Here is a 27,420-nt window from a genome sequence, read left to right as displayed (position 1 = left end):
AAAGAAAAAAAAAAAAAAAAAAAAAAAAAAAAAAAAAAAAAAAAAAAACAACGGCAATATTATTGAACCTAATGGGCCGGCACCCAATAGGGAATAAATGTCAATTTCTCTTACATTTTAAATTGTAGTCGTTGAATCGTGGTCTCTCTCTCGTCGGACTTTCTGAGGGTCTCTCTCCCTTGTTCTGATCTCGATTAAATCGGTAATTTCACCGATTCCGCCGGAATTTGAAGTTCGAAATTATTGATATTGACTAGGATCGCATTATCTCTTCACTCTACGTCATCAGATTCGGAGTAAAGTGTATTTTACTTCGTTTTCTCGGGCGTATGATCTCCTAGGGTTTGATCTCCATCTTTCTCTCTCTGTCTATCCAATTTTTATTCTCTTACAGCGATTTGCAAGATTGTATGGTTTTCTGTATCATCATAAGTTTTGGCATTCGGATGACTGTTAACCTTACCTACAATTTTCATTGAAGAATTCAGTGTTTCAAACTGGCAATGTCTATGAAACTTGGAAACGTATGGATGTTTCTTCTGCTACTGGAAACACGATTTTCAATTTTTTTTTGTTTTTAATTTATTTTTTCAGTTTATGACATTTTTTTCTTGTGGAAGTGGTTTTTGAGTTCTAAAATTCGAAGACTTTTAACTGTTTAGTGTTGATCAGAATTGGTAGATGAACTATTCAACGTTTGAGCTATTCAATATTTCTTTTAATCCCTCTCTTAAAGACTTTCGTTGTATATAGATGTACAATACACACAGCAAATGGCATGCAGCCCTCGCCACTGAAGTACGGAGATCATGTGTTAGTTCTGTGTAGCATTTTGTTCGCCTTCGAACAACTTATCTATTTGTTGTGTTTGTAGTTTGTATTTGAATGAGTAATCTATTTGAGTTTCCTCAGTTTAGCACGTGGTAGTTTTTATTTATTTATTATTTTTTTAATGAAAGCCTGTGGTAGTTTTCCTTTGAAACTCGTTCTATAGAGATTGTAAGTCATGGCTACCACTTTAATTCTCTAATGTAATTCATATGATCTTGTAGGTATTATTTGTTACTTTCTACTACAATGCTCTGTCTCCTCCTCTTGTGAAAATTTCCGTCACAAATGTGACTCTGTTTTCAATATAATTTAAATTACAGTATCATCTTTCCTCGTAAATTGATCTAAATGTATTGTTCTGACTAGTCTTTGTGATTTATTGTTGCAGGATTAAATCCTTGCCCCTCTTGTTATACTACTTCTATCTGGAAAATGAGATGGGAAGAAATTTTGAAGGTGATTTTTCCGTTGCTGGAAGGTGTGGACCTTGCTTCCTGCATGGCAGTGTGCAAGCAGTGGAGAGACATAGCTCGAGATGATTTCTTTTGGAAATGTTTGTGCGCCAAGAAGTGGCCTTCAACCTGCAAAAATCCCGATCCTCCTACCAATACCTACTATAAATTATATCAAAACTTTTACAAACGTCCCAATAATCGACGTCTTCTCCCTCCTCGACTTTCCTTTGATGATCTAGAGTTTTTTATTGACATTTGGAGTGAAGACAGATTAATCTTCTCAGAAGTAGTTGCAGGTCAAGTCCTCCAGAGTGGTATGAAGCCACCACCTGGTACTAGTAATGTGATTAATTATCACCTAGAAGCCCCAGAGTTCAAGATGACACTACCTGTTCAGCCAAGGTTCTCAATTCCTATATCCCATACTGTGAGCGTATCCGTGCTTGTAGGACGCAAGGATTCCAATAAAGTTGCTCGTATAGTCAACAAATCTGTATTTGATTACATTGATCGAACATCATACAGGACACTGGCTTTTGACTACCTTGATTTTTCACCTCTCTACCCATTTGTCTCCGGAATCCGAGCATGGATCTCATTGCTTTTCTTGGACGATGGAAATGATGGCATAATTGATGTTTTTGGAATTGTAATGGATTTCTGTGATGCTGCAAACACAAAGGATGAGGTATTATGGCTTTTGGACTTGCTTGATTGGAAATGAAGGGTTGACATTTTCTGGGAAAGAACATTCAAAAAGAGTTGGGCCACATGTTGGTCACCAAGTATGAAACTCTCACATCGTTGCTGAAACCGTCGCCCTGATTTTTCTGGTATCAATTATTACCTTACTTGTTTATTGTCACTGTACATAATTTTTCAACTCCTTTCATCAATAAATATGAATGATTTTCTTTTCAAGAACTTATGTTTTTGTAGTTTATGTGAATCACCTGCATTTTGAGTCAGACTTAAGAGCCATTTTCTATATTGCTAGGCTTATTTCTTAGCAATATATGTATGTACATGTGTTTGTCACACTATGTAGTCTGTAGGAACCGAAGCTAGGGGAGATCATAGCCGCTCTCGTAGGAAGGATTAGAGCCAGTCCATTCATTAACATGACTTGTTTTATACATTGTTAGAGCAAGATAGTGCAATAAGAAAGAGGGGGGAAAAAAAAAAGCCAAAGAACATGCCTTGCCCACCAATTATTTGTCAATGTCGTCAAGGAAAATCTGTATCCGAGTGGCCTATGGATGCGAAATTAGGAGCTACTTTAATTTATAAACCATGGCATAGAGAACCTTTAAGATAGTGTAAGATATGGTTGAGAACTTGATAAACCCGAGTTGCAGAAAATCAGAGTAGGGTGATTTATATAAGAACACCATCTGTTGTTGTTTACAAGGTTTTCCTTGTGGCAATGGGTGATGGGGATGGTTAAATATTGTGTATCGAGCTAAGCTAGCTTGTAAATTAGTGATATACTTGGGTTGAGTTAAGATAATCCCTAAACTATCCTTGGGAACTTAGATTCTTACAATATTACAAGGACCACCAATGTCATTGATTGTATATTTTGATGGTAGCTTTTTTTAAACATCATAGAGTTTAAGTTAAGCTGATGACAGTTATAGTGTACTTTCATAGATGGCTATAAACATCATGCCATATGAAGAGAAATAAAGGCATATTGGACTTGGATGGAATGGAATTGGAAAATTGTAATGGGTGTCAAAATTGGTTGGATTATTTGCAACTATGCCAAACGTCCTATTCTTCTGTAATTTCGTTTTCTAACCCATCTATCACGTATTGGTGGACATTTATCATTGGTAGAGCATTTTTACATCTGTCACTAATTGACTATTTCTATGACCATCATTGATATAGATGTTTAACATTGCTAGATGTCTACCATGAATTGATCGTTTTCATGTTTATTATTGAGAACCAATTTTTATGTTTATTCTATCAATAGTAAACTCTTTTATGCTTATTACCATTCATTTTTATGTGTTTGATACACAAAAACCTATTATTGACATACTATTCCTACGCCTATCAATGATAGATATCTATTAGTGATACATATTGGCGTAACAAATTATATTATGTGTATATTTGTATACAACAACAAGGGTTAGCATGCCCATTGATCATTGCATTGTAATTTGAGGCGAAGCTTGTGAGGTTCTAGGCGCCTTTGGGCGATATTGTGGCTTTCTAGAAGATTCACATTTGAGTCTCAAGAGCTTTTTTTTTTTTTTGGAGATTTGTGATAGTTTATTATTCCTTGAGTGTCTGTTATTGTTATTCCTTTATTTGGTTCTTGATAATCCCTTTGCAAGAACTCTTTTCCTGCCTGAATTATCCCATCTTGGGATGACTTTGGAGAGAGTTTCTTAATCAAGTATTTTCTACCAATGATGTAAAGGATATCATGACATTTAAGTAATGTGAGAATGAATCACTCAGGGATCCGTATGTGAGGTTTAGAAAGTTGTAGCAAAAAATGTGGTTTGCCCTATTGTGTACAGTTAGAAATGCTTCAGAAAAGTTCGAACATAGATCGAGATTAGAATCACTCCACAAGGAATGATATGCCTCCGTTTATACCACATGGTCTCACCAACCTCAAGTGGTATATGTTGTCTTTAAGCATTTGGAGCTTTGATAGGAAAAGTGAATCTAGAACTTTGGAACTAAAAACATAGTAGGCGGTCCCAAGGAAAATTTCTTATTTGGATTAGTGATAAGACAATTGTCGTAATTACATACAAAATTTACCGATTGCAACCGAGCTTTGTGGCACTATTCGAGGACAAGCAATGATTCAAGTTTGGGGTTTGATACCTTGTAGATATGCAAGTTATTTAGGTAGTATTCTCTTTGAGAATGAATTCTATGCATTTATCGAGATTTTACTGTTTTTACTGTGAAATCATGTCTAATTCATCCGTTTGCATAACTATGATAGGTAATAGTTAAATTATAAGACTGTAATTTTATAAGCTCTGAAGGACTAAATAATGGTTCGATCTTGTCTGTTTCTTTGAATGATTACGACAATTTTATATAAAAGTATTTGGAAGTATCAATAGAATGAAAGATGATTTCTACTTTAGAACATATATTCCTTCTCACAAGTTTAGATACTTTCGTTAAGAACAAGAGAGAGAAAACGTGCTTCAACATGTGAATCCTATCTCTCCATTCATACATCAATATCATGTCTTTATCAAAATTGGTTGTACCAATAATTCCAAGAGATGCGAAAAGTTGTGGAGGGTTATTAATGGTATCCCATGGTATGTAGTTCTCTTCGTACATTGTTTTAGTTAAATTATATGTTTAGAGATTTTGTTAAATAGATTTATTAAGCTTGTGTTTAGATGGTACAAAAAGTAGATATGTTAAATTTAAATATTGAACTATCTTGTATTCTCCATTCACCTGTTACAGGTTGGGATTCGAATTCCCGTTATCCACGACGAAGAAGACGGATTCAAACTTGATATGTCTTGCTTTCATGAAGAACAAGTATGTTCTTCGTGCTTGCGAAACAAAATTGTTGATACTTTATGGGAACTTCTCAGCAAGTTCCTCAATATCATCCCTCCTTGGGACCATTATGCTCCTTCAGGTATTCTCGTATCCGAAGGATACGGTGCTTGAAAATATACATACACGAATGGTTCCTAGACATGGACCACACAGGAAACAGAAAAGTATACTATACTCTTAGATGGCTCCTTAAAAACCACAGCTTGTGATGCTCCAATGGCATCCAAAATCCTGAAGTGGAAAAGGTTACACTTGCATATTCTGGCAATTACGAGAGACTTCAAGACGCTGCAGGCAAAACAAGGGTATTCTGCTTTGGCTCCCAGCTTTGACAGTGCCATTACCACCTTGTTTTACTGCAATGGCAATCCTAGTGACAGCACTTCTTGCTAGATCTCATGCTAGATCTCATGTAGATCTCATGGAGACCGTAGAGGAGAACGAAACATTCTTTATAGAAACCTCTCCCTAGCAGATACGTTTTAGAAATCTTTAGGGGAAGCTCAAAAGAGAAAGTTCAAAGAGGACAATATCTACTAGTGGTGGGCTTAGACGGTTACAAATGGTATCAGAGCCAGACACCGAGCGGTGTGCCAGCGAGGACGTTGGATTCTAAAAGGGGGTGGATTGTGAGATCCCACATCGATTGGAGAAGGTAACAAAACATTCTTTATAAGGGTATGGAAACATCTTTCTAACAGACGCGTTTTAAAAACTTTTAGAGGAAGCCCAAAAGGGAAAGCCCGAAAAGAATAATATTTGATAGCGATGGGTTTGTGTTGTTATACTTAGTCGACAACTGAGTCTACGAGGTATAAATTTATCGAGCAACAAATTGGCAAGCATGTTGAGCAATTATAAGTCTGAAAAATAGTTGGTCTGCTCTTTCCAAGCAAATATAAATGGAGAATTTCGTGAGAATGAGAACTGAAATAGGTGTTGGGGACGAGAAAGCTTTATTTATCCCCGTCCCGTGATATCTCTACAACCTGTATTGGTCAAGTAAAAAAGTAAAAAAGAAATGGTAAATCAAGATAAGATATTGATTGGTGGGAGAGTGAATGAAGAAAATATCTAGTGCCACCCCCTTGTTAATATAAACTATAGGGGGGGAGATGATCAAATGACATCCAAACCCATCAACTCAAAAAAGATGAACAAATCCTTAGCCCTTTCGTTTCTATTTCTCGCCATCTTCCTCAACACTCGTCCTGCTGATGCCAATGTGCGTTTCGACTTGTCTGGTGCCACAAGCTCATCTTACAAAACTTTTATAAAAAATTTGAGGGAAGCACTTCCAAAGGATGGGAAAGTGTATGATATTTCTGTGTTACTTTCGACTGTAATGGACTCAAAGCGCTTCATACTAATAGATCTTGTCAATTACGACGGTCAATCCATCACAGCTGCCATAGATGTGCTAAACGTTTATATCGTGGCATACAGCACAGGCACCGTGTCCTACTTTTTTCAGCAAATTCCAGCTCAAGCTCCCAAATTGCTGTTCAAAGGCACTCAGCAAAGGACACTTCCATATACAGGTAATTACGAGAACCTTCAAACTGCTGCAAAAAAACTAAGAGAAAACATCGAGCTTGGACTCCCAGCTCTAGACAGTGCCATTACTACCTTGTTTCATTACAACGCCGAGGCTGCTGCTTCAGCGCTGCTCGTTCTCATTCAAACGACCTCTGAAGCTGCAAGGTTTAGATATATCGAGCTACAGATTGCTAACAATGTTGGGACGAAATTTAAGCCAAGTCAAACGATCATAAGCTTGGAAAACAACTGGTCTGCGCTCTCCAAACAAATCCAAATTGCCAAGAACAAAAATGGGCAATTTGAAACTCCAGTTATCCTTATAGACCCTCAAGGAAATCGTGTTCAAATAACAAACGTTACTTCAAACGTCGTGACCCAAAACATCAAGCTTCTGTTGAACATTGGTGCAACTGTTGGTACTGGCGATGGTATCCCTGTCGCATTAATGCCTCCTAAACCTGATACTACGGCCGCCAATGATGTAGATGAGGTGACGAGCGGTGTTCCCATAAGGCTATCAAGCTGTGGCCATGAGATGGAAAGGAAGTCAGTGCAGAATGGCCGGCATGCAAATTATGTATCGGTGTAACTTTTGAAGTTACAGGTATAGTGGGTATTAAGACTTTAGTAGTCCACCCACAGAAATAAGGCATGTATTCATTGTGTTTATGTGTTTTATTTCATTAAATGCAAAATAAAATGGAACGATGAAGTCCCTATGACTTGACTAAACGGAATGAACGGTTCGTTGGGTATTATGGAGAAAGTTTATGATAGATCTTGTGAGATCTTACCTCGGTTGGAGAGGGGAACGAAACATTCTTTATAAGGGTGTAGAAACCTCTCTCTAACATACTTGTTTTAGAACCTTAAGAAAGCACGGAAGGAAATGCTCAAAGGGGACAATATCTATTAGCGGTGGGCTTAGACTGTTACAAATAGTGTCATAGCCAGACACTGGGTGGTGTGTCAGCGAGGGGGAACGAAATATTTCTTATAAGAGTGTGGAAACCTTAGGTTGGAAGGGGGAACAGAACATTTCTTATAAAGGTGTAGAAACCTTGAGTTAGAGGGGGAACGAAACATTTCTTACAAGTGTGTGGAAATCTCTCCCTAGTAGACATGTTTTAAAACCATGAGGCTGACTTTAAAACTGTGAAACTCTTTAGTAGATGCGTTTTAAAACCATGAGACTCCTTAGTAGATGCGTTTTAAAACCGTAAAGCTGACGACATTACGTAACAGAGCCAAAGCAACCAATAGACGAGCTTATGCTATTACATTTAGTTAATCCAAAAATTTTTACAAAAATGATTCCTAATGTACGACATATATATATATATATATTTTGTATTTTCAATAAATCTTAAAATTAATTTATACAATTTAATTAAATAATGATTTTAAAATTAAAAAAAATTGACAAAAGTAATTTTTTAAATTTATAATTTTAACCTATTTTTTTTTACCTTTTCATCATTGAGCCAAATTTATACCACCTTTATTTAGATGTTGACATATTGTAAAATAATAATTCTAAATAATATAATTATTCAATAGGACCACATTTTTTTTTTTTTTGAGAAATTAATTATTAGATATTTGAAATAATCTATGGTGTTAAATTATATATATTATCAATTATTTAATATTGAAATTTCCATAAATAATAGATTTGTAACACTAAATTAATAAAAAATAGTCATGGTCTTTACATTTTATGTGACTCGAATATTATCTTTAATTTAAAATAAAAAATAAAAAATGTCTCTTAAACATTAAAATTAATGAGTTTGTATATTGCCAAAACATTGGATGTTTTGATCCGTGACTCTAATTTGTCTTCTTTCTTACTATGAATTCTTTCCATTATTACTTGGTTTTATTTTTTTTATAAAAAAAATAGAAGTATATAGAAAAGGATGGAATATTTCTCCTTTTCTCTCGTTTTCGATCGAACTTTCGGGAGCGTAATAATTTAGTCCTTCAACTTTCTTTTATAACAATTTAGTCGTAAATTTTAGGTTTTGATTTTTCAATTTTTACAGTGATTTGGTCTCTCTGTTAAGATAAGATTGTTGGAGAGAGTTCCCGGTTGCTAATTTAAGTACCTTTCTTTACTTTCACCACTAGTAGATATTGTCTACTTTGATCCGTTATATATTGTTATCAGCCCTTCATTTAGGTGTACTAGCCCCTTCGCTTTGTCCCGTTAGGTATTGTTGTCAGTCTCACTGTATTCAAATATGTCTATTATGGAGAGGGTCTAGCCCTACTCCGACCAGTGCCTTGCACTGTTTGGTGATTGGCTCTAATACCATTTGTAATAACTTAAGCCCACTGTTAGTAGATATTATTATCCGCTTTGGCCTGTTACATATCATCGTCAACCCTTCACTTGGGAGTAATAGTTCGTCCGCTTTGGCCTATTACGTATCGTCGTCAGCCTCACGGTTTTAAAACGTATATGCTACGAAGAAGTTTCCACACTCTTATAAAAAATGTTTTGTTTCCCTCGAATTTGTGGTCGTGGTTAGAAGAAGAAAAATATCCAAAACATTGCCCCCATCTATAAAGAGACATCAAGATCCTCATACCACTCAAACTAACCAAGAGAAAAAGATGAACAAACTCATAGCAATCACCTCTTTCTTAGTCGCCATCTCTCTTATCTCTCCCACTCTCAAGGCTGATATAACCTTCGATTTGTCCACAGCTACCAAAGCATCCTATTCAGCTTTCATAACCCAGCTCAGGAATGCTCTTCCAACCACAGCAACAGTGTGCAACATACCCCTGCTGCCTTCCACCGCATCGGGCTTAGGCTGGTTCACATTCTTCACCATCACCAATTATAACTACCAAACCATCACGGTCGCTGTAAACGTAACCAACGTCTACATCGTAGCGTATCGTGCCGATGCAAGCTCCTACTTTTTCGAAGACACTCCAGCTGAAGCCAAGCAACTCTTATTTCCAAATACACAAAAGGTAACACTTCCTTTTACGGGTAACTATGATAAGCTCCAAAGCATTGTAGGCAAATATAGAGATTTGATTGAGCTTGGAATCCCCGCCTTGAGCACTGCAGTTACCAACATGGTTTACTACAATAAACAACTTACTGCCGCGGCGCTTCTTGTGCTGATTCAGTCCAGTGCTGAAGCTGCGAGGTTTAAATATATTGAGCAACAGGTTGCTCAGCATATTAGCGATAAGTTTTATCCAAACCAAGCAGTGATAAGCTTAGAAAACAACTGGGGAGCTCTCTCCAAGCAAATCCAGATAGCAAATAGTACTGGAAGGGGACAATTCCAGAGCCCCGTTGAGCTTATAAGCCCTAATGGCACACGATTTAGTGTAACCAGTACATCAGCTGGGGTTGTTCAAAGCAATATCAAGCTCCTGCTGTACTACAAACTGAGCGTTGCTGATGAAAACGACAGCCCGACAAGAATGCCTGACAATATTGTTGAATATGGAACTCATGATTCTGTGTAGCTCTATGGCCTTGTTTGAAGATCCACACATAAGAATGGATTGAGGCATGTTCATATGTGAATGTGCTTCACTTCATTAAATAATAAATAAGTGGGGATTTTGAAAAATTCTTGAGTTTTTTACTTCACATTGATTTGGAGGGTTTGTGGCTTGAGTCTCTCGAATGGATAAGTAGAGTTACTCTAGAACAAATATATGAACATGAACTATACACTATAAAATGGTGTTGTACCCTAATGTCACATCCAAAAATGATTTGATATCCAATTATTGTAGCGGAAGCGGAGGTAAGATTGGTCGCACTCACATCCCAACAAACAGAGCTTAAACAAAGAGACAAACATTTACGTCATTCGGAGAGAAGAAATTTTCCTATATCTACTGGCAGTAGCCAATCACTATAACTAAAGTGTTTACAAGTGTATCTCTCATATTCTCAAACTAAGAAGTTTCTCTCAATTACCTATACGTAATACAAAATGACAATGAATTCACACCTCAAAAAAATGCTATACATGTCTTTATATAGACATAGCAATACTAATTCTCATACCTGAATCAAATAAATGAGAATATGAACCAAAAATGTTATGAACTAAATGAGAGTTATGAACCACGAAATGACAATACATGCATAGAAGATGCATGAACCTATTCTTCATGACAACTTACAACAAATTGATCATTTTTTTTTACGAGGTCATTAACAACATTCATCCAATCTACTACGTCACATTGCCTCTTGACATAAAGTGGAAAAAACATCATCTTTTATCCTCGTATCTGGATAAGGTAATCTAATCCACAACCCAACCCAACCCAATCCAACCATCCAATTTTGTTGATTGACAAGTTTGATAACTTCCTACTACCCTTTAAATGTGATTATTATAAGTTAGGATTATGATTGACAAGTTTTGTAACTCTCCGATACCCTTCAAATGCCCACTATAAGAAGTTATGAAATTAAAATAATAAATAAAGTTAGTGTTATTTATGTCAACCCTGTTCCTCGATTAATATTGACTACCAAATCTCTAAATAATTCTTCCTCACTCGAGTCAGCTTATAACATATGAAATGGAGGTTGAATCAAGCTTATCCAATTTGTAGATGAGAATAAATGATTGTTGAATCTTCTCAGCCATGAGTCGTGTAATAGGTCCCGTTGAATCTTATGGAATACCATGGTCGATGATCGATCCCTCCTTTCATTTGTTGAATAATTCAAGATGAAGGTTTAAGATGTTTGTTTATATCATATGGCTAATAGTAAATATTCATAAGTTCTTTGAGGAGTTTTAAAATAGTACAAAGGGTATGTGAGACTCTATACAGTGTATAGTCATAATGTTATTTAAAAAGGAGATTTAAGCTTACAAGTTATGATATATATATAACCAACCATTTTAATGATCTAATGAACTCAAGCCTCGGGAAAGACTCTCATGGCAACATGATCATTGTTATCTAAACATGACCTTTTCTTCTCCTCTTCCGAGTCGAAATTAGCAACGTTTGCTAACGTCTCGACCGCGTTCACAACATGTTCGATTCTTGACGCCGTTTCAATCAACAATGACACCAATGTAGCCAGTGGAAGCAGCTCCATTAGAGGTGGAATTGTTGCAGCTTCATGTTCTTCATTGGCTGTTTGAGTGCTTGGAAATGAAGCTATGGCAGCTTGAAGCTCTTGAACAGCAATGTTCATATCTGACACTTCCAAATCAATCTTTGTTGATTTCTTCATCGTCTTGATTACAATAGATAGCTCCTTCAAGACTTTGGAAGAAGAGGTGCTTAGTGCCTTGCATGGCTCAACTAGAAGCAATTTTAATGAGTTTGGTGCCTGCATGAACATCCAAAAACAAGTGAATTAGATCAAATATTCCATTATGAAGAGGCTATCAATTGGAGTTTTAAGCACCTTTACCTTTATCTCTGAGTTTAGGCAATCATGAAGAGCCTCAATGCAATATGCACATTTGCGCATTGCTACTCCGACCTCGAGATATTGTTTCCATGGATGTCGGAACCCGAAACGCCCATGTGCTGGTTCCCATCTTGCAAAATTTGCCTGCAAATTATGAAAATAGTGTTCAGGATTGTTGAGAGAGGAATCCCATGTCGGCTAATTAAAGGGTTGATCATGGGTTTATATCTCCATTGGTACGAGGCCTTTTGAGAATTTATGCTTAGAGTGGACAATATCATATCATTGTGGAGGTTTGTGATTTCTAACACGGTATCAGAGCTATGCCTTAACTTAGTTATGTCAATAGAAACCTTGAATATCTAACAAAGAAGTTGTGAGCCTTGAAGGGTATAGTTAAAAGTGACTCAAGTATAGAACAAAGGGTGTATTTTGTTCGAGGGCTCTAGAGGAGTCAAACCTCGATTAAGGGGAGGCTCTATGGTGTACTTTGTTCGAGGGGAGGATTGATTGGCTAGTTAACTGGATGATCATGACTTTATAAGCAAGGAACACTGTCTCCATTGGTATGAAGTCTTTTGGAGAAGCCAAAAGCAAAGCCATGAGAGTTTATACTCAAAGTGGACAGTATGATAGCATTGTAGAGGTTCGTGATTTCTAACAAACAACAATGGTATCTATTTTCTTACCATTGACTCCTCCGATGCCTTTGAATTGAGCACACATTTATAGCTTTGAGCTTTCGAATCATGACACTCTTGATCTTCATTTTCCATCTCGGGATCATCAACGTTCTTGAAGTATTCAGAAACACAACCTGCATTGAAAACAAAAGACGGGTTAAGTGATTAGAACCTAAACCCTCGATCGAAGCACACTGAAACGAATAGTATGAATGAAGACGAGAGATATTTACCATCCAAGCCATCAGCAAGCTTATCCAAGTTGCGGAAGACAAGGCTATGAAGCTGACTGCCAGCCCACATGGGGCAGAAAAGCATGCTGATGATAATACACAGCGACGTCCCGATGGCGATGGTGGTTAGCCTGGTATGAGCAAGCTCGAACAGCTTATCGACTCGATAACTCGAGATCGAAACTAAGCAGAAGGTGAGGATGAAGATCATGGCGCCGTAGTCGAATTTTGTTTTTATTGATGGTATGAACCGAGAGAAGGTGGTGGCTGAAGCTGCATGCATGGGAACATAGAGCCAATAAGAGAGTTGGTAATGGAATTAGTGAAAGCTTTTAGAGACCAAAAGATTGAGTCAATAATGATTACCTAAAAGAAAAAGGGAGATTCCAAGGATTATTGGTTCAAATCTATCGCCTGATTCAGCTGCCACCCAATGAACTCCAATGCCCAAACCACCAGCAAGTGAAGTCCCTATTACCCTATTTACACATTTGTAAAACGTTGCGCCTGCAAAATAGAGCAACTATCCAACGTTATAATCGACGTATTAATAATTATGACGGGTGTTTCCGATCATGATGGAAATAATTTGTACGTTTTGGCTCGTTACGTATCGCTGTCAGTCTCACGGTTTTAAAACGTGTCTACTAGAAAGAGGTTTCCACACCCTTATAAGGAATGCTTTGTTTCCCTCTCCAACCGATGTGGGATCTCATAGTCCACCTCCTTTGTGAGCCAACGTCCACGCTAGCACACCGCCCAGTGTCTAGCTCTGATACCATTTGTAACAGCTCAAGTCTCCCGCTAGCAGATACTGTTCGCTTTGACCCGTTACGTATCGTCGTTAGCCTCACTGTTTTAAAACACGTTTACTAAGGAGAGATTTCCACATCCTTAGAAGGAATGCTTTGTTCCCCTCTCCTACCGATATGGGGTCTCACAATCCACCCCTCTCAGGGGCCCAACATCCTCGCTGGCATACCACCCAGTGTCTGGCTCCAATACCATTCACAACAGTCAAAGCCCACCGCTAGCAGATATTGTCCGCTTCGGCTCGTTACGTATCATCATCAGCCTCACAATTTTAAAACGCGTTTATAGGAAGAAATTTCCACACTCATATAAAGAATGCTTCGTTCCCCTCTCCAACTGATGTGGAATCTCACAATCCACCCCTCTTGAGGGTTCAGCGACCTCGTTGGCACACCACCCATTGTCTAACTCTGATATCATTTGTAACAACCTAAGTCCACCGCTAACAAATATTATCCACTTTGACCCATGACATATCGCCGTCAGATTCACGGTTTTAAAACGTGTCTACTAGGAAGAGATTTCCACACCCATATAAGAAACGCTTCATTCCCTTCTCCAACCGATGTGAGATTTCAAAATAACAAAAAAAAAAAAAAAAAATTGATAAGCTTATAAAGAACAAAAGGGGGTTTGAAAAACTAACCCACAGAGGATTCAAAAGTGACAACAACAGTCATAATAGCCCACATAGCATTGCCTCCAATCCCTTCATACAAAGGTCTCATATAGTAAAAGACAGACACAATGGAGAGAGCCAGCCCCACTTTAAGGCCATGAACAGCCTTCTTTGGCTCAGAGTTAGCTATGCCCCAAGCCTTTTCCAAGAACATCCAACCCTTCATAAACAATCCCCAAACAAAGCCCTTCACCCCCATCACCATTCTGCTCACAAATGAGCCCTCTGGCCTTAGAACCTCCGTTGCTCCATCACCCACATTCACCCGCCACTCCAAGCTTCCACCTGATGCCATTGCTGAACACAACAACTTTGGCCACTTTTCTTAGCCTCCCTCTTGGACCTCACAACAAACCTTATATGCATACATAAATAGTCACTTGAGCTCTTAGCTTTCTTTCCAAAAGCCTATGAATTGGAAGTTAGGACATTGGAGAATAAAAAAATTGTATCCAAAACTTTGTTATAAATGGTGGGTTTGATGCACAATTTGGAGTAGTAATACACTTAGTGGGTTATGTGGTGGCAATGGAAAGAGAGAAAAACCCATTAACTCCAAAGGAATTGATTATACTGTGATGAACAATGATTGACAAATGGAGATTTTTGGGGTTTAGATTTGTAATATCAAGAGATGATTTGTTTGGTTTTTGTTTAAATTATTGGCTAAATGCCTAACTTTTCTATCCATGCTTAAATTAAGGTTAACTTGCACGCTTGGGTTTGCCTGTCACCCACCTAAGTTTTAAAGGGATTTATTAGGTCCCAATAAGGGTATTATCATCCAAATTTTTAATATCATGATTATCGTTTTTAGATGTCTTCTCGTTATTCATTTTTTACCTTTGTATAGGCGTTGCTCGTACTGATTTTATCGTATGTTGTGCGTTGTTATTAAAAAAACTGAATAAAATATCATTTATCTATCTAATGGAAGTAAAGAGATTAAAAATGTAGAACGATACAATCAGTGAAACGAACAACTTTGCGTCAAAAATATAGTATCTTGCATGTGCTACAATACCTGGTACGTAGATAACAACTCAAGCTCATTGCTAGTAGATATTGTCTGTTTTGGCCCGTTACGTATCTCGTCAGTCTCACGATTCTAAAACGCATCTACTAGGGAGAAGTTTTCACACCCTTATACTCTCCAATCCACCTCGCTTGGGGGCCCAACGTCCTCATTGGCACACCGCCTAGTATTTTGCTCTAATATTATTTGTAACACACCACTAGTAGATATCGTCTGCTTTGCCCCGTTACGTATCGTCGTTAGCCTCACGATTCTAAAACGCATTTACCAAGGAGAGGTTTTTACACCCTTATAAAGAATACTTCGTTTCCCTCTCCAACCCAAGTGGGATCTCACAATCCACACCCGTTTGGAAGCCCATTGTCCTCACTAGCACATCAACTAGTGTTTGACTCTAATAGCATTTGTAACAGTCCAAGCCCACAGCTAGCAAATATTGTTCGTTTTGGCCCGTTACGTATCACCGTCAGTCTCACGATTCTAAAACGCATCTACTAAGAAAAAACTTTCACACCCGTATATGAAATGTTCTGTTCCCTTCTCCAACCCATGTGGGACATTAGGACGTAGTTTATCGACGGATATTTGTTTAATAGGTATATTACATGGTTCATTTAACTCGTATTAGCTATGACATGTGGTTGCATGGGTGAAAAATTAAAGGGGATTAGGTGATGAGAATTAGGTCATGAATGATCTTTAACTGATTTTAATGGGTAATGGGCAATGGGTAGTAGTAGTAGTAGTTGATGATTAGATTGAAGAAAGTGAAGTGAAAGCACTTTGATGATGCCACTTTCTTGGGTGAATAATGTTACTTAAAAGTATAAGCACTTTGAAAAGAGACCTCAACTATCACATTATAAATTATTTCAGATATGTTGCCTCAATTACCACTTACAATCCTCTCTCTTTTTCCCCTTTCTTTAATGCTTTAAGGCTTGCAAACACGAAACAACATTAAAAAGTTGATCATGGGCTTATAAGCATGACCGCAAGGGTTCACGCACCGACCTTGTGTCAAATTTGGGTGAGGTTGTGTCGGGGATATCTTTGGTTGAGCGTTGTTGCCGGCGCCGCCACGAGGAGGAAGAGACGTAGAGGAAACTCACACACCGTTGAAGAAGGGACATGCTGCTCGTACGTGTTGTCACTGGAGAAGGAGAAGAACACGCAACGGTGGGACTGTCGACGGCTACTAACAAATTGGTAATCTAATTAGAGTCTACTAGTAGTAGATATTGTTCGCTTTTACTAGTTACTTATAACTTATACCACGGATGAAATCAAAAGTTTATAGCAAAAAATAATATAAAGTTTTAAGAATAAATCAAATCAAATTAGACATTTTATTAAGTGTATATTGTACAACAAATATTCGGGTCCACTTTTAATCCAACGACATTGACAAGCCAAAAAATTAAATAACTATTTGGTGACGTGGGCCGACCACAAAAATATCACACAATCGAACATCAACATTTGAACTCCGAGTTAGGTGATACCTAACGTTCATCTTAAAATATATGAAAGTATGAATGCCACGAGATTATATATAAAAACTAGTTTGGATTTTGACTATGATTTTTCCTATTAAAAATGAAAGGGTTGGAAAGTATATTATAATATTCATGTTAGGTTTGTTCGAGTCTGATTAATAATAGTTGTCATGTTAATTTGGAATCATGTCTTTGAGAGTTCCGAGCTATAATATTAATAGGCATATCGTTTAGGGGATCGTGAGTTAAAGAACGATTTAAGAACCTATATCTTTTTGCTATTTATTGAGCATTTTTTTATACTCATGCTACTCGTTTTTTCTTCTTCTTATAGAACTTGAGCTCATGATCGAGTCAAGTGCATACTGTTAGGAATGGAGGGAGAAATCTCTCATTCTATTGAATCAAATACGATATGACTAAATCAAACTGGTGGTCTCTTATTCCTTGCCTTATTCGAGCTAGGAGAGCTTGCTTCAGCTAAAGAGCCAGAGGAAATATTTTCCTCAGTCGTATCTTCATCTGCCGCTTCTATATCATAGAGTCGGTAAGCAATGGATTCTTCACTAACTCCGAGCAAAACATATCTCAAACTCTTATCATCTAGCTTAGTTCTTCGAGCTGCCTCCTTTTTTTTGTCTCTGAATCAACTCGAGCTCACGATATTGTTCTTCTTCCTTCCGCTGCAACTCTAGAGCTAATTGTCGCTTAGCTTTTTCTACCATTCTCCTATTCTCTTCCAGCATTTTATTAGCTTTTTCTACCCTTCTCCTGTTCTCTTACAGCATTTTATTAGTCTTTTCTACCCTTCTCAAGCTGCACATCAACATCATCAAACAACTTCTTGCGAACTTTCTCGATTCGACTCTGTATTTCTAATTTAGTCTCTTCAGAGTTTAGCTTTTCTTCAATATTATTCTGAATTAATCCTTCCATCCTCCTAGCTGCATCTTCTTCTAACTTCTTTTCGCCGTCACACGTGACCTCCTTCTCTTTTATCCCCTTTGATTTTGCTACCTCCGTCAGCACATTCTGAACCTCCAAGTCTTCATCTTCTATTTTCAAACATTTGTCAATCATGGCTTCATCTTTGCATGAACTGAAAACATACGATTCGCCATCATTTGTGTTCATTATCAGGCCCCTTTGTTGATGATAGATTCTGCAGGTTTCTTCTTTGATTAAGATCACCAAGCGCTTCTCCTGTAACTGCCCTATGCTTAGCAAATTGTTGGTGAGATTTGGGACATAGTAGACATTTGTCACGATTATTGTGATACCTTCAACTTCGAATCTGACACTGCATCTTCCTTCAACTGCCAATTTTGAGCTATTTCCCAACCTGACAGTGTGTTTGAAACTTTCTTTAAGCTCAACGAACCATGTTTTGTCCACTGTCATATGATTTGAGGACCCGGAATCGAGAAATCAAATGCCTTCTCTTCCAACTTTACTGTTCTTTGTGTACGCCATCAATAGCAATTCTTCCTCCTTGTCAAATTCAACTTCTTTTTCTAAGCCCGGACATTCAAATTGGTAATGTCCTTGCTTTCCACATCGAAAACAGTTGATGGTCGACCGGTTCACAAAAGATCTACCTCTTCCCCGTCCTCTAGAGTAACCTCTTCCTCTTCCTTGTCTATACCTTGGTACATTCTCCACCTGCAGAACCTGTTCTTCACTCCTCTTATCAATCATCTTTTGTTCATGTACAAGCAAAGATGCTTGTAATTCATCGACTGTTAATTGGTCAATGTCATTGGATTCTTCAATTGAGCATACTACGAAGTTGAATTTATCGGTGAGACTTCGAAGTATTTTCTCAACAATTATGAAATCCGGCATATCTTCTCCGCAATTCCTCATGTCATTGGCAATAGACATAACTCTTGAAAAATACTCATAAAGTTTCGAATGTTCTGCGAAGTCGTAGCTGGGCTCGCTTCACTTTAGCGTTTCCTTGATACTTGAGTTTGATTGAATCCCACAATTGCTTGGACGTATCCTTTTGAATGATAGTTTTCAGAATACTCATCATTGGATTGAAATAGATAATTCTTTGATCTGAGATCTTTGAGCCTTGCTTCATCGATTTTCTTTTGTTGGGTTGTGCTTAGTGCTTCGTTTCCTTTTGGTTCCTCGAAACCAGATCGATTAGCACTTCAATATTTCTTGGAACGCAAGAGATTTTCCATGACCAAACTCCAATGCTCGTCTCCATCGAATTTAGGAACACATGGTGTAACAAAGCTTCCTAAATCACTTATCGTTAGGAATGGAGGGAGAAATTTCTCATTCTATTGAGAATGAAATTAGCTATTATATAGAGTTACATAATCAAATCTAGTATGACTAAATCTCGCATGACTATGAAAATCTAAATAGATCCGAGCATGATCTGTACCAGAGAATTGCAAATAATAACCAATATGTCTCAAATATTTGCCATTGTGACCTTTAAATGTCACATGTTTTGGAAACATAAATAATGAATCCCGATCAATAACGGTATTGAATACACAATCCTCTCATTCGTAAGTAGTAGTTGGTTTCTCCTTGGCCACGAGGCCTTCGGGGAAATTGTTGAACATTGGCTCGAAATAGCTCGTAACGAAGCTGCACATGGTGAAAGTGGTAGGCTTTATGGTCAGGATCATAGATGGGCTCGAACAACGTGCACGACTAACTTGATCGGTTCTCGTCCTCTTGAGTGGAAGTTGCAACGATGTAGTAGGAGTCGGGCGACTGCCAGACCCAGTATTTGTTGTTGTAACTGCATCTTATGTGGACGAGTTTCGGGTCGGATTCGGAAACCTCGGACTTGAGCTTTGAATATGAACTCAATGAACAAGCCATTTTATATGACAAGAACAATGAGATGTTAGGTTGGGTTCGTTTACGGCTTGACAATATTTTCAACCGAACCCAAAATATTGGATCGATAATTTACTATGAGTTGCATGGCTATGGAATAGGGATTCGAAAGTTAATGATAGTTCGTAGAAGAAACTCGAAAAACGAAAAGGAATGAAAAAAAAGTAGCTTTCATAAGAAGAAAAGGACACGACAATAATTGTGGTGTGGGTTAGACAATATCGTTCATAGGATCCTATACATGTGAGCTGAGTTAGACAACATCGTTCATAGGATCCTATGCATGTGAGCTAAGTTAAGACATATGTCATCAACCACGTACCTTTCTTATTTACTCATTTGAGTATTTATAGTCCAAAAGATATATTCTATGAAATTATGTTCGGAAGAACCTATAAGCTTGGATGATAAAAGCTGAAACAATAATCGACCTTTATCTTTTATTTTTTAAGACTTTTGTTCTTCCACCGTTTCTCGTTAAACCAAAAAATAAAGTTACGATAGGTTATATTCAAGTGACAATATATCGTACCATTATAAAGAGTTGTGGTTGTTTGAGGACCCTAGAGAAAGAGTCGAACCTCGATGAAGAGGAGACTCTATAGGTAGAGTTTGTTCCGAGGAAAGAATTGTTGCAACGCAAAATCATTATAAGACCACGAGGAAAAAAATCAATCAAAGCTAGGTACAATCCTCAAATGATACCTTTAATAATACTCGAGATGTCTGGATTATGAAATTAACTCATGGATCGATTCTCAATAAACGTATCTGAGCGAGTAGTGAAGGCTAATGACATCTCGAAGCTCGAGATAAGATCACAAAACATCACAGGGATATATATGAGTGAACAAAACTTAATTTCTATATATATTTTTTCGATAAATTTTAAGAATCATAAGATACATAATTATTTTAATAAATATAATTTAATATGATTAATTTTTTTGGTTTTTTTTTTTTTTTTTTAATGGTTCAATAAGAAGCGACAAGGACAGGAACAGCTCACGAACAAGGAGCTTTCTTCATCTATAACCGATCCACCTCGACATTTCTGTCTGTCGTGTCGACCTATCCGAAATTGGGTCTGAAAAAGGAAGGGAAAAGAAAAAACCCCTTCGATTTTTAACTAATTTCTCGTTTTCTTATTAATAAATTTCCCCTCTCTCAATTTCTCCGATCTTTGAGCCCTCCGATCAACAATTTTCAACCATTTTTCCGATCATTCTTCAGATTCCGTCAAGCCGGCGATATTAATGGCGAAATCATCTGACCCATCAAAACCCATCAATGGATTCTGATGTTCTTCCGATTGTCGGAGCGGAATCATTAATCATTCCAAGTCGGAGAGGCTTATTATTTTGCGAAAATGGAGTTGGATGGCTTCGAACGCGCGCCGCCGTCCATGGACGTGATGGACGAGGAGGACAAGACCCTTCAATGTCACTGTCAGTTTCCTTCGATTTCCAAGCCTCGGATCAGCAATAACGACAACCCGACCACTACAAGTGTCCACGAGCTGCTCGAATGTCCTGTCTGCACTAATTCTATGTATCCTCCAATTCATCAGGTTCCTTCAAGTTCGTTGTTTTTTCCTGCTGTTTTTGTTTCAATTCGTTTGGTGTTTGTGGTTTCTGATCTGTTTGATTATGCTGAAGTTGTGGGTTTGTTGTTAGAGAAATGTTCTGTTTAATGAGGCCTTTGGTTCATGAAATGAGTATCAATTGTTAGTTAAACCCTTGCTGTTCTATATACTCATTAGCAAAATGAATAGCTTTTTTTGTTGTTTAGAGACAATTGTTGCTATCATTTGTTGTGTCCCTTTTTGGGGTTAGCTTAGTTAATACAAAGGAGGGGGAATAAGGGAATCCTTTTCTCAATCCTCCCCCTCGCAGATATTGCTCGTTATGGATCGTCGTCAGCCAAACGGTTTTAAAATTCATTTACTAGGGAGAAATTTCACACAAGTCATGACGGTGATACGTAACGGGTCAAAATGGACATTATCAACTAGTGGTAGGCTTGGGCTGTTACAAATGGTATCAGAGTCAGACACCGAGCTGTTTGTTAGTGAGGTCACTGAGTCGTCAAGGGGAAAGGATTATGAGATCCCGCATTAGTTAGAGAGGGGAACGAAACATTCCTTAAAGGGTGTGGAAACCTCTCCCTGGCAAACGCATTTTAAGATCGTGAGGCTGATTGCGATACGTAACGAGCTAAAGCAAACAATATTTGTGAGCTGTGGACTTGGACTGTTACAGGAAGTTTTTTATCGTTGTGTAAGATACATTGTAATAATGTTGGAAGGCTCCCCTCTAGGCTTTATAACCAGGATTTTATTATTCAGAACTCGGATTCTACCTTGAGATCTATGGCTTCATCAAATGAGAAGATATTGCTGAATGTTGTGAACTTATTGTTTTGTTTGTGCAGTGTCCTAATGGACATACCCTCTGTTCTTCGTGTAAAACGAAGGTAGACAACCGTTGCCCGACGTGCAGACAAGAGCTCGGTGATATTAGATGTCTAGCATTAGAAAAGATAGCCGAATCGCTTAAACTGGCTTGTAAATTCTGCACGTTCGGGTGCTCGGAGATATTGCCTTACTATAGTAAACTAAAACATGAATCTGCCTGTTACTTCAGACCATATACCTGCCCTTATGCTGGATCAGACTGCCCAGTTGATGGGGAGATTCCTTTCCTTGTTTCTCATCTTCGAGATGATCACAAAGTCGATATGCATTCCGGATGCACGTTTAATCATCGTTACGTAAAGGCTAATCCATGTGAAGTTGAAAACGCTATATGGATGTTAACTGTGAGTATCTGTTGAACCATTTCACGAGACGATATCCAAGATCACGTCTTACTTCTTACACGAGTTTCTGTTGATGGCTCTTATTTCACCTTTGTGCAGGTCTTCCACTGTTTTGACCAGTATTTCTGTCTTCATTTTGAAGCCTTTCAGCTTGGTATGGCACCAGTTTACATGGTGTTTCTCCGATTCATGGGCGATGAAACAGATGCCCGAAACTACAGTTACAGCCTCGAGATCGGTGGGAATGGCAGGAAGCTAACATGGGAAGGCAACCCTCGAAGCATTCGGGACAACCACAAGAAAGTCCGAGACAGCCACGATGGCCTCATTATACATCGAAACATGGCACTGTTCTTCTCGGGCGGGGAAAGGAAAGAGCTGAAGTTGCGGATCATGGGACGGATTTGGAAAGAACAAAATAAACAGTGATATTGTTGTTGAATCAGCTCATAAGTCTTTGCCAATCCTAACTTGGAGGCCCCAATCAATATTACAGTGTACACAAAGGTCTTGAAACCATCTTCGACTCCAACTTCTTGTAATTGGGAATAGCTTACATTACAACATTAAACATTGAAGCTTGTTTTGAAAACTGTGTTCTTACTTGTTCTTTTTCCAATAAGAAAAAAGAGAAGAAAAGTTCAGCTGAGAAACAAACAGGATGAACCTTCTAAACATCATAGGATCATTGTTTTTGGAACATTAATTATAACAAAGAAAAAAACCTTAAAAACATCGAATGATTACTAAACTCCTCAAGTACAGCCAAAATCTGCTATACTAACTTGGACATCTCTCCTAGGACGGGGAAGGGAACATCTCTGCTATAATCCCCGTTCCTCTTTAGCTAAGAAGAGAAATCTTTTTCCGCTCTCTTTTATTTCCTGAGAAATCTCTTTCCTCTCTTTTCTATTCCCTCTTTTTCGTTCTAAGAGAAATCTCTTCTAACTGTCTCTTTCCCTTCTAACTCTCTCTTTCCTTCCTTGTTTTCCAGTTCAAAATGAGTCCACATGAATCTCTATTTTCATGTGATATCCTACATTGGTTGAGGAGGAGAACAAATCACCATTTACAAGGGTGTAAAAACCTTCTTAAAACCTTGAGGAAGTCCAAAGAGGACAATATCTGCTAGCGGTGAATCTGGGTCGTTACAAATGATATCAGAGCCAGACACCGAACGATGTGCCAGCCTTCTCGCTATTCCCCGAAGGGGGTAGACACGAGGCAGTGTGCCAGTAAGGACGCTGGGCCCCAAAGGGGGGTAGATTTGGGGGCGGTCCAACATCAATTATAGGAAGGAAAGAGTGCCAGAGGATGCTGGCCTCGAAAGGGGTGGATTGTGATGTCACACATTGGTTGAGGAAGAGAATAAACCACCATTTATAAAGGTATGGAAACTTCCCCTAGCAGACACATTTTAAAGCCTCGAGAGAAACCCCGAAAGAGAAAGCCCAAAGAGGACAATATCTGCTAGTGGTAGATCTGGGTCGTTACACGATCCCCCTATTCAGCTAACGAAGAGAAAGAGAAAGTATTCCCACGTACCCTGTTCAGCTAAAGAATAGAAATCTCTTCTAGCTCTCTCCTCCTTTCCCTATTTAAATGATCTGACGCAAATAGAAGCCCTGCAACACTTTCACGAAGGAACCAGGTGAAACAGTGTTGTTAATAATTCATATGATGAAACAAACAATACAGCAAGCATTCACTACTGCTAACATGAAGACATAGAAGGGAATATTTTTTAACAAAAAAAAATGATAAGATATTTATTGAACTCCCAAGGGAAAAGAGCTTAGGAAGGCATACAAAGCAGAAAATATAATGACGGCCATTCCAAATAATTGCCATTGACAAAGCCGCAGACAATCCTTCTAAGCAGCCAAAAGAAAGAAGAAGAAACAGAACAGAAAACAGTCCTGTCGATGGTACACAGTAATAATATTTCATTAACATCATATGTGCATTATCCACATATTGTAAAATTAATTACACCTATTATTAGTTGTTAATAAAATGGTCTTTTTTATAACCTTCCCCATCAGGACAATGAAGCAGCAATCAGATCCAGGCGGTCATCTATTATTTCATATACAGTCTCAAGGAATGTTGCTTCACTTGTACCAGGAAGCAAAGAATCCATTGCTTCTTCCACGCACTCCTCGATCACGGATTTCTTTGTCAAGTTTTCTCGACACATTATGTTACCGATCTCGAATGGCGTGAGCCCTCTCTTTGCCCCTTTCTTCAAAAGCATGGTTGAGATGCGAAGCGTACGAGCACATTCAAGAGGCAGCTCCCATCCATGGAACTTCAGAAGGCCAATATCTTCCTCTGCGTCCAGTGATTGTATGTAGTTTAATGTCTCTGCATCATATGGTTGCTGGGCTTGTGGCCAATACAGCCACTCAAATGTACAATCTTCAAACTGCAACACCACAACACAACACAAACAAACAGTTCAATTCATACTGTCGTCCATATTTAAAATATGCAATGCACAGTTAAGAGTTACGAGCTACGAGTCGAGAAAACTTACACTTGTTGGCAAGCAGTATCCATGGTCGATCGGAATAAGCACAGTTCGACCCCCTTCTCTTTCTTTTCCCAATAGAATGTTTCCAGCATGTCTATCTGCATTTGCCAATCTGATATCTAAAACAGAGATTTTATGCACCTCTTTAGTAGGGAAAGCCCCAGCACCAAAATCCTCACAACTACCATTATTTTCCATGAACATCTGCAGGGAACCGATTTTAATCGACTTCCCGCTACGATGGCTCTGGCTGAACCCGTCGTGAAAGCACTTGACGAATACTGTAGGAGGAACACCAGCAAAGCCATTATTGTCGCCGAACATTGAACGGTGTCCACTTACTGGATGATCTAAAATGTAAGCTGCAACTTCTCTGAATGCTCCTTCTCCAACTCGGGTTCCTTTCTTTAACCCTTCGCCATCTAACGACAATGGAAGCCCTCGCGGATTGTTCACAGCCATTGGCTCCTCATCAATTGGCTTAAAAACTGACACATACTTCTTTCCTGATGAGTCTAACATTAGATACGCTCCGCCAGTTCCCTCCAAGGACCTAACTGGAAAATGCCCATGGTCTAAACCATCTATAGTCGAGTTGAGCATATCCCAGATCGGTATTGGTATTTTGATCTTCGGGTTAACGACAATGGGCTCCATGAAGCTACCTCCATTAGGAGAAGGCCTTCTTGGTGCAATTTTTTTGTCATATTCGTAGTTTGTCGTATAAACTTTCGTATCCTCATTGTATTTCTTCTTCTGATCACTTCCCCTGGAAAACTCAGATTTACATTGTTCTTTGAAATTCGATGCCACAATAGAGAGCTCAAAGTTCTTATCAACAGGTCGGCCACGAACTTTCGCAGACTTCCGAACAAACAAATGTATGACTGCATCCTTCCTATTACAAATATCAGCTACAAGGCTATGATCATCTAGAGGTCTTCCACCACACACTACTTCATGCTCATCAGTGTCCACAAATTCCTTTACCTTCTTCCCGATCTTCTCTTTTACATATGCGATATCTCTATCGCGCTCGACATGGAAGGTAAACTCCTTCCCACAATAAGTCTTGACATTAATGACCTGAAGATCAGAGAGCCTCAGCACCAAATGCAACACATTACCATCAGTAACACCATAATCCCGAACTAACGAACGATTTCGAGACAATTCTCGACCTCCACAAACTAACTTTTGTTTCTTCACCACAAATCCTTTGCAGGATTGGATCCTTAACTTCACAGATTCAATTGATTCCGATGCAAAGATGGGCATAGGACTCATAGAGCCCGAAACAGAAACGTATATCCAAATGGATTCATCAGATTCCAAAATGGATGGAGCAATTAAGCGATTGGGGGAAAAGAAGTGGTCGTTCTGAACAGGACAAAGAGCAATAACACCCATAGACGACATTTTCAACGAGGACGAAAATGCAACAGCCAAATTAGTGGTTCAGTATTCAAAGAACAAACAATCCAAGAAATTACATTAAAAAAAAAAAATTCACAGTTCAAGATTCAGCGACCACCACCAGCACAGTAAGATGATGAAATGAAAAAATCGACCACTCAAAAGAAAAGGAAAACAAGCACTCAAAAGAAAAATCGACGACTAGCGATCCATTCCCGCCTAAAATGGATCAAGAAATACAAAATTACCAATCCACTACACAGAATCCAAGGGAAATGATGAAACTCCGCACGAACCCTGAGAGAGGCTTCGGGGAACTGTAGCCTTGACGACAACAAATCAGGGCGATTGATCCGAGGAGCAGAAGAAGAAATCTATGGGAGATTTAAGGTCGAAAAAAAAAAGGGGATTGGATTCTAACCGAGCAGGAAGAACCAAAGTGGAAATGGAGAAATCGGGATGTTTAAATTTCAGAATCCAAATATAGAAAATTGGCAATGCGGAAGAAACTGATGCAGAAAAATTAGGGAACAGATGAGACTGAGTGGAACACCAGGACTGAAGGCGATCGAAGATGAAGCCGCGGGTACACATCGGAGATTTATACGCGCCGCGTCGGAATATTGACTTTTTGACTTTTTCAGATTTTTTTTTTTTCTTTATTCTCTTTAAATTCTCTCCATAATTAATATATATAATTTATTCTAAAACATCATTAGGTTTTTTTATTTGCTTTAAGGTAATTAAAAAAACAAAACCGTCTTTTTTAAAAAAAAAAAAAAATTAATTAATTAATGTGTTATTTACGATATTTCTCGATATTAATATATAAAAGTTTATTGATGTGTTTTATCCTTTAGTTTCTGATTAGAGTCTAACCTTTTAAAATATTATGTGTTATATAAACTCTTCTTCGCAAACTTACACCATCACACAAACAAGAAAACACTTGGTCGTTCTTTCGAGAAGTTGAAAGACGGTATTAGGTAGAGCCTAGTG

The 27,420-nt window shown here is 38.2% G+C and overlaps 6 protein-coding genes across 9 annotated transcripts; 4 read left to right on the top strand and 2 right to left on the bottom strand.

Annotated features, from left to right (window-relative positions):
* Positions 1-104: 104 nt before the first annotated feature.
* On the top strand, positions 105-2,207 carry LOC111498169 (F-box protein At5g39250-like). Of its 4 annotated transcripts, XM_023149303.1 has the most exons (3): positions 122-342; positions 1,053-1,118; positions 1,220-2,207. In XM_023149303.1, exon 3 carries the CDS (start codon positions 1,264-1,266, stop codon positions 2,008-2,010), a length of 747 nt encoding a protein of 248 aa, XP_023005071.1. In that variant the 5' UTR covers positions 122-342; positions 1,053-1,118; positions 1,220-1,263; the 3' UTR covers positions 2,011-2,207. The 4 variants fall into 4 exon arrangements, 3 of the variants coding, with proteins under 3 accessions (XP_023005071.1, XP_023005070.1, XP_023005069.1); XR_002720731.1 differs by lacking the exons at positions 1,053-1,118; positions 1,220-2,207 and adding an exon at positions 754-1,046 and having other exon boundaries at positions 105-524; XM_023149302.1 differs by lacking the exon at positions 1,053-1,118 and having other exon boundaries at positions 122-524.
* Positions 2,208-5,976: 3,769 nt separating this feature from the next.
* On the top strand, positions 5,977-7,135 carry LOC111498157 (ribosome-inactivating protein cucurmosin). Its single transcript, XM_023149281.1, has 2 exons — positions 5,977-6,814; positions 6,860-7,135. The coding sequence occupies exons 1-2, from the start codon at positions 5,980-5,982 to the stop codon at positions 6,985-6,987; spliced, it is 963 nt and encodes a 320-aa protein (XP_023005049.1). The 5' UTR covers positions 5,977-5,979; the 3' UTR covers positions 6,988-7,135.
* A 1,855-nt stretch (positions 7,136-8,990) lies between these two features.
* LOC111498162 (type I ribosome-inactivating protein trichoanguina-like) lies at positions 8,991-10,006 on the top strand. The gene has a single exon (XM_023149287.1). The coding sequence runs from the start codon at positions 9,021-9,023 to the stop codon at positions 9,897-9,899; it is 879 nt and encodes a 292-aa protein (XP_023005055.1). The 5' UTR covers positions 8,991-9,020; the 3' UTR covers positions 9,900-10,006.
* Positions 10,007-11,199: 1,193 nt separating this feature from the next.
* Positions 11,200-14,661, bottom strand: LOC111498132 (aluminum-activated malate transporter 10). The gene is made up of 6 exons (XM_023149244.1): positions 14,208-14,661; positions 13,115-13,255; positions 12,749-13,021; positions 12,522-12,649; positions 11,833-11,976; positions 11,200-11,748 (listed from the first exon to the last, which is right to left on the bottom strand). Exons 1-6 carry the CDS (start codon positions 14,533-14,535, stop codon positions 11,326-11,328), a joined length of 1,437 nt encoding a protein of 478 aa, XP_023005012.1. The 5' UTR covers positions 14,536-14,661; the 3' UTR covers positions 11,200-11,325.
* A 6,034-nt stretch (positions 14,662-20,695) lies between these two features.
* Positions 20,696-23,128, top strand: LOC111498159 (E3 ubiquitin-protein ligase SINAT3-like). The gene is made up of 3 exons (XM_023149284.1): positions 20,696-21,219; positions 22,083-22,469; positions 22,569-23,128. The coding sequence occupies exons 1-3, from the start codon at positions 21,019-21,021 to the stop codon at positions 22,896-22,898; spliced, it is 918 nt and encodes a 305-aa protein (XP_023005052.1). The 5' UTR covers positions 20,696-21,018; the 3' UTR covers positions 22,899-23,128.
* A 1,161-nt stretch (positions 23,129-24,289) lies between these two features.
* On the bottom strand, positions 24,290-27,056 carry LOC111498111 (phosphatidylinositol 4-kinase gamma 4-like). The gene is made up of 2 exons (XM_023149199.1): positions 25,009-27,056; positions 24,290-24,897 (listed from the first exon to the last, which is right to left on the bottom strand). The coding sequence occupies exons 1-2, from the start codon at positions 26,422-26,424 to the stop codon at positions 24,511-24,513; spliced, it is 1,803 nt and encodes a 600-aa protein (XP_023004967.1). The 5' UTR covers positions 26,425-27,056; the 3' UTR covers positions 24,290-24,510.
* Positions 27,057-27,420: the final 364 nt, after the last annotated feature.

This window comes from Cucurbita maxima, unplaced genomic scaffold (assembly GCF_002738345.1).
Source record: "Cucurbita maxima cultivar Rimu unplaced genomic scaffold, Cmax_1.0 Cma_Scf00024, whole genome shotgun sequence".
In the NCBI taxonomy this organism is placed as follows: domain Eukaryota; kingdom Viridiplantae; phylum Streptophyta; class Magnoliopsida; order Cucurbitales; family Cucurbitaceae; genus Cucurbita; species Cucurbita maxima.
Note: the sequence above shows the minus strand (reverse complement) of the source record. Positions and strands in the feature narration are given on the sequence as shown.

Bases quoted from the DNA above. Each gene is read 5' to 3' on its own strand.
- LOC111498132 (XM_023149244.1), bottom strand. From the start codon at position 14,535: ATGGCATCAGGTGGAAGCTTGGAGTGGCGGGTGAATGTGGGTGATGGA. The intron at 13,022-13,114 runs GTAATCATTATT...CCATGCATGCAG, and splicing joins AATCTCCCTTTTTCTTTTAG to CTTCAGCCACCACCTTCTCT. The intron at 11,977-12,521 runs GTAAGAAAATAG...CATAATTTGCAG, and splicing joins AGGCATCGGAGGAGTCAATG to GCAAATTTTGCAAGATGGGA.
- LOC111498169 (XM_023149303.1), top strand. From the start codon at position 1,264: ATGAGATGGGAAGAAATTTTGAAGGTGATTTTTCCGTTGCTGGAAGGT.
- LOC111498157 (XM_023149281.1), top strand. From the start codon at position 5,980: ATGACATCCAAACCCATCAACTCAAAAAAGATGAACAAATCCTTAGCC. The intron at 6,815-6,859 runs GTACTGGCGATG...CTCCTAAACCTG, and splicing joins GAACATTGGTGCAACTGTTG to ATACTACGGCCGCCAATGAT.
- LOC111498162 (XM_023149287.1), top strand. From the start codon at position 9,021: ATGAACAAACTCATAGCAATCACCTCTTTCTTAGTCGCCATCTCTCTT.
- LOC111498159 (XM_023149284.1), top strand. From the start codon at position 21,019: ATGGAGTTGGATGGCTTCGAACGCGCGCCGCCGTCCATGGACGTGATG. The intron at 21,220-22,082 runs GTTCCTTCAAGT...TTGTTTGTGCAG, and splicing joins TGTATCCTCCAATTCATCAG to TGTCCTAATGGACATACCCT. The intron at 22,470-22,568 runs GTGAGTATCTGT...ACCTTTGTGCAG, and splicing joins ACGCTATATGGATGTTAACT to GTCTTCCACTGTTTTGACCA.
- LOC111498111 (XM_023149199.1), bottom strand. From the start codon at position 26,424: ATGTCGTCTATGGGTGTTATTGCTCTTTGTCCTGTTCAGAACGACCAC. The intron at 24,898-25,008 runs GTAAGTTTTCTC...GTGGTGTTGCAG, and splicing joins GATACTGCTTGCCAACAAGT to TTTGAAGATTGTACATTTGA.